We start from the raw sequence: 6,207 nt of genomic DNA, 5'->3' as shown, positions 1-6,207 counted from the left end.
AGGTAACCAAAGGTCCATGCTGGTACTTCCTCTACCTATATTTTGAATTATTTTAAATTAAGCTAATATTGCAAGTTCTTTTTTCTTTAACCAATTATCTGCAATTAAGAGTTTAGGTAGAAGAAAGGTGAGTGCCAGGAGAATCTTTCCAGTTATATAAAAATTCAAAAACATCAAAAGAAAAAAATGTGCAAACAATATGGTAGAAGTCATATTTATTGATAAAAATTAATATATCTGCTATAAAATTTGTAACAGTAATGCAACTGAATATTTATTTTGATGCATAAACCTGAATGTTACATACCAAATACAATACAGTAACACTGGTTTCCTCCTTATTTACATGTTTATGAAAATTGGTAGGCAATCCATGTTAAAAGAACTTATAATGGAGAATAGTTACATTAGAAAAATAATATTCTTGATAAAGCATTCTTGAGGACTCCAATCACATTTTCAGGCCTCTTTCAATAAGGCAAAAATCCCTGGTACAGCATATAACTTAATTTACAAAATACAATAACTTCAGACACATCTTCAAGTTTTCTTTTGGTATGCTTTTCTCACTGTAAAATTACTCCATTTTCTGACTAAACAGAAAGAACTTTCAATAACAAAACTTAATGAGTTCTACTACATATTACATACACATTGCTGCAGCTTAGCAACCATAGCTGGGCAGTCTTTCCCCTTAGCTGTTTGCTCAATGAGCTTTTCTTAGGTGTAGGACATAGAGTATTTTGAAATCATTACGACTGTGGTATCTTTCTTCAGTTTTCATAGGAAACAGGTCTGTCACATTTTGAAACTTTTTAAAAAAATTGATTTTATTTTAGGAACTGGTGCACAACTACATTTCCACTCACAAGAGAACGTCACAAATGTAACTAAAATTAGGCTTGGATAACTTGGAAAACGTACTACTATGTGCCCAAACCCAAATTTCTTACTTTAATACTTTATAACCCTGCCATGCTCTAGGAATTCTTCTTCTGCATAGCTTCATTACTAGTCACAGTCAGATAGTTTTAATTCCTTCAAAGGCACAAAACTTCCATCTCTTTTCCAGTGTTGCTCCTACACCAGTGAATTCTTGTTTAAACATTCGTGGCAGTCTCATCAAAAGCATTTCTATCTCATTTGCAGATATCTGAGAAAGAGAGAAAGGTAAAATTAAAGTGAGAAACCTCTAGAGTGGAAAGAGGAAATATGGAGACTAGAAACAGAGGTGGATGTGGAAATCCAGGGCAGATGCCAACAACCAAGAGTTATTATTTTTATTTTGTTTAACCTTAGCCTGACATGACTCCAAAAGAAATGTATATTCCTTGTAGGAATTATTCTGCTTTTGTAGGTGGCAAATTAATCTAAAAGAATGACAGCTGCTGTGTTGGGGCTGCTGCCACAATGCTGTATGAAGTCCATCCAAGAACCACAATTATGGGTGTGAGGAAGAAGCAAATGGGACTTTATTATTTCTTTTCATCCCATGAACTCTTGAATCCTTCTCCTTCCAGCTTTACCAGTTTTGTTCTTGCAAAAAAACTCCAAAACCAAACAAACCAAAAAAACCCCCCAAAACCCAAAACCAACCTTACATGAGGTTTTAATTTTTAATTATTTCTATGTTACTTAGGTTGAATACCTAAGGAGGTATCACCTCCCCAGTCCAGTTCAGTAGCACCAGGGAACTAAGCAGTGAGGTTTCTCACTCAGCATTGCTCAGGATGTTTTATGGTCTTGAAACCTTAATAACTGATTGCCTTCCTAATGGGAATGATACTGCCTTTCTGAAAACACTTTCACAAAAAAAACATCTCTATTATAATCAGTAGGGAAGTCAAGAAATTAACAGTCATGGAAAATGAACCATTTTATTGTGTAGCGACTTCTAAAGTGATGGTCATGAAAGGAACAGTAAAAAAAAAAAAGCTATGGGTGCTACTGTTATATGAAGGTATCTCCATGGTTTGATAGGCTTCTGTGAAAATTTTTCTTTATTCATATTAGTAGGAACCTTCTATATTGACAAGTTTTATTTTTAAAAGGAGTGTATGAACAGAAAATATGTTAATTATACTTTTTTCCATCCACAGGAGGTGAGAAAGTATCTATCACCTCTTATTTTTCAGAAGAGATTAGTGATGTAGAATGCTTAAATTATTTGTTAAAGGTGGAGCTGAAAATTCATGTTGGAGGCAGCCTGAAGCCCCAAAGAAATCAGGTCCATCTTTCACCATTCTCATGGCAGTAACAGAGAGCTGGTTACCTTGAGACAACTTATCTGAGCTCTACACTGAGCCCTCGGCCTTCACGGATATGCTGACCTTATCATTCCTGTTGAGGTGAGGAATGACAGGCTAACCATGGCAAGTAATTGAAATTAATCTCAGAGACTGCATCTCTGAATGTGCTATTAAAAAGTAATTTGTTGCTACAAGCAGTCATTTCCAAAATAAACCAGTGAGGTCAAATTTTGTGACTGGTGTTTATTATGCAGCAGGTAGGTCAAGTGGTAGCTGCAGGGGTTGGTCCACTGGCACCTGGGAGGGATGGAGACAGTGGTCCTGCCATGAAAGCTGTGTTTGCAAATTAAAGGTTTTGATGCTGGCAGCCTTGCAGAAGCCAGCAGGTTACTCATGTGAACAGAAATTCAAGGACAGAGCCCATAGACACACACAGGGAGGAACTGCATCAGAGAAGAGGGAAAAAGTTGAAGAGATCAGTGGGCAGAAGCAAGGAGCAGCAGGGCAGGAGCCCAAGGAGCTGGTATTTTAAATGGTTGTTGTTGTTGTTGTCACTCAAGAGACAAGGAGCTGGAGTTGTCAATGAGGGGGGAAAGGCAGCTGAAATTCAGCCAGACTCAGTGTGTTTAAATGAAGGACTTGGAAGGTGCCTGAAGAGACTGGGCAGCCTGGCTGCTGCAAGAACTGGGGACAAGATGAAGGAAGGTGTACATGAAGTAGATCAGGGAACAGAGAAGAAGAGGAATGATTGATGGTATGAAGCTCTGGATGCATCAGGTCTCAATAAAAATCAGATTTAAAAAAAAAATTGAAATCCACCATTTTATCATCTTTTTCTACTGTTCTCATCTCTTATTCACTTTCAGCTGTGGCCAAGAATGAACTGTAAAACACCAGCAAACCTCAGCTGTCACACCCTGAAGATAGTACCTAAGAACTTTATCATGCTTCCCCTCTCCCCCATGCAACCTGTCTTATTTCCAGGGGACTTCTACCTCAGAATCTCCTCTGCTTTTACCTGCACATTTTTTCATAGAAAGAGAGGAAGGATCCTCCAGTACCATGAATCAGCCCATCCAAACAGCCCATCACAGCAGCTGGAAGGGGATCCAGGCCATGGGTGGCATGGCTGGAGGAAGTGTTTGGGAACAAAATATTACCAGGATCAAGAAGCCCCATGGAAGGAGTTCCACTCACATTCTGAGTCCAGGTGCCCACCACAGCTGCATTCTGACTCCATGGTGCAACAAGACCTGGGCAAGTACCAGGATCTCCATGTCCAGTGGAACTACTAGGAACTCTGGATTGGAGCTGTGGCTAAGGTGGCTATTTCACAGACAAACTTCTCACCCTTGACTTCCTTAATATTCAGTGGAAAGGAATAGGCAATTTTGGGGGGATTGATTTCATCTTATCCTACAGCTGATATTTGAAAAGTCAGTTGGAAAAAATGTACCCTAGAGGTATGTATTGACTATGGATGGTATGAACTGATGCATTATAAACCACTTTGTGCACTGGAGTTTTGTGTTGGCTGTACCTTCTCTGAATTTAGTAATAGTGTCAGGCAACTCCTTTATGAGGCTCCTTCCACTTCCATGAGGAGATGAAGGGTATGCTCCACGTGCTCATGAAAGCTCATGTTCAGTGTGACCCATGGCTAACATATTTTAGAAGAATAAGGATTTGTCTCCTAAAAGTCTGCACGGTTTAATGGCCATGGCTACACACACCTCTTGCTCTGCTTTCTTTCTCCTCTGCTGTATTTCAGGACCATGATCATAAATTCAGCTGCTGGTCTCTGCCATCTAAAGCTCAGCTCTTCTTTGCCACAAAGAATAACTAAGCTGCATCAGGCAAAGACCTCAAGACAAGCACGTGCACTGTAATTTGTGAATGAACAAAGACTGCAAACCCCCAAGCCCCACATCCCATTATCTTTCTAATGGAAATGCATGAAGAATTTAACCTGCAGTAAAGAATAATACAATATATCTATAGAGAACAGATTTTGATTAAATTTTTTTACCCTAGAGTCCAACTGCTGCATATATGACCAAAGATATTCTATATTGGCTCCAAAAGGGTGCACGTGAAGAAATGTGGATATGATACCTGTATGAAAAACAAATGGACACAAAGCATTGAAATTACCTCAGACAAAATAGCATTATAATAAGAAAAACAATTCCAAATAGTCTCTTCTTGCAGGGTTTTCGGTATGAATTATGATTCTTATTTTTCTTACACAACCCAATAAACACAGCATAATGGCACATTTTTAATACAGTCATAATAACACAGTAAACACAATAGCTCATCTTCAGGAATGACAGCAGTTAGCAAGTAAGTGACCAAGATAATATACTGATGAATAAAGGAATTTCTAAACGAAGACTTGCTGGAAGCATTTCAACTACCAATTTTATGCTTGATTTACCAATATAAAATTGTAGATATTGTAATGTTAAAATTATTGCTTTTTTCCCCTTCACTGGAAGTTCTGTTGTGAAAACGTTTCATATAATTGTGTCAGGAACCTTACTCCCTCAAATTTTTCTAGCATTAATGCTGATGCTGGTTATGAAAAGTGTTTCATCCATATTACCCCTAACTGCTGCTGAAGAAAACACAAATCCTTCATGACGTGTTTACTTATTTACTTTCTCTTAAAAGAGAGCCAGTTCTGTCTGTCTTTATTCCTGTTTAAAGGATCGTTGTAAAATGGGTGGAAACAGAAGTGGCTTAGGAAGAGTCAGGATCTATGTCTAGAGATGTTTTTTCTGCAGTGAAAATCAAGTGACAGTATAATAACGATGATCAGAGAAAACAAGATTTGGGGCATCAGAAGTGCTATTAAAAGCACTACCCAATTTCTTCTCTTCTAAACAAACAGTGCAAATAGAAAATGGCATGTGTGCTGATTACTGTTTGGGCAGAGATGAACCCTAAGTATCACAGCAAATATTTTCAACTCTTTGGAAGGGCTTCTTAGCTGAACCACCCTAGGGGAAGTTCCTTATATTTAAAGCATAAACACCAGGATTAAAAATGCTTACAAACTACCAAAATGGGTCACTGTATCTTGTATACTGCAGGCCATCCTGCTTTCTTGATGCTGAATAAATTAAGATAATCTTGGATTTCATTTTTTCCCAAATACTGTCTGTGGTTGAAAACGATAAGTAGCATTTAACTCCTTTTAGAGTGGCTTTGCAAAAAGAACACCTTTCTTCCTCCCTGGTTCTTGCAAGTTTACAAAGTTCTGATCCTGCAGAGGGAGGGGTGTGCATTTAATTTTATATGACAAGTCCTAGGAGGAGTTGCTGCCTTTGTGCTCTGCGTGACTGTGAACACCCACACAAGAGCTCTTGAAGCAAAAGCCAAGACCATCACACTTGAATGGGTTGACTGGAAAGCCAATTTATATTCCAAACATGCTTTACCAGTGGCATTGCATATGTTACATATGTTTCCAAGGCTTTTCAGAGCCCATGTCCAAAACTAGCTCTAACATGTAATATAAATTAAAGGAATTTGATATTGACTTGAGTTCCCTGATAACTGTTTATTAATTTATTTTTTTAATGCTCTTTTCCTCTAAGAAAACACGGAATTATGTAAGGTATCGACAATCTTGGTGAATGGATGGAGGCAAGGCCCATTTTTTCCTTGCCACACCTGAACGTGCCTCAGCAGAAGACAACATGAAATCCATCTTGAGCAATCTTTTGCCTTTGAACATTAAAGCAAGCCAGGTGTGAAGGTGTTATGATCAGATCAGCAGTATCTGGACTGAGACTCCACTGTTTCTCTGAGTGTGCCAGTGGACAGCTGGTGGACAGGACCCACTTTGGGACACTGCCACCTCTTGTTACAGTCAAATAATGAGTGACCTAGAAAAAAAAAGTTTGTTATTCTGTTCCTCAAATCTTATCTTTGGTGCCCTTCTCACAGA

The 6,207-nt window shown here is 38.4% G+C and overlaps 1 protein-coding gene across 3 annotated transcripts in view; it reads right to left on the bottom strand.

Annotated features, from left to right (window-relative positions):
• Positions 1-200: 200 nt before the first annotated feature.
• The window catches only part of ENOX1 (ecto-NOX disulfide-thiol exchanger 1), a 376,541-nt gene continuing 370,534 nt past the window's right edge, over positions 201-6,207 (bottom strand). For all 3 annotated transcript variants that reach the window (XM_071740024.1, XM_071740005.1, XM_071740013.1), the window contains 2 exons: positions 4,279-4,364; positions 201-1,153 (listed from right to left, as the gene is read on the bottom strand). In XM_071740024.1, the coding sequence (XP_071596125.1) occupies positions 1,022-1,153; positions 4,279-4,364 (218 nt within the window). In that variant the 3' untranslated portion in view covers positions 201-1,021. The remainder of the gene's footprint in view (positions 1,154-4,278; positions 4,365-6,207) is intronic.

The sequence above is a fragment of the Heliangelus exortis genome, chromosome 1 (genome assembly GCF_036169615.1).
Source record: "Heliangelus exortis chromosome 1, bHelExo1.hap1, whole genome shotgun sequence".
Taxonomy (NCBI): Eukaryota; Metazoa; Chordata; class Aves; order Apodiformes; family Trochilidae; genus Heliangelus; species Heliangelus exortis.
The sequence above is the reverse complement of the archived record's forward strand: the minus strand, read 5'-3'. Positions and strand labels throughout refer to the sequence as shown.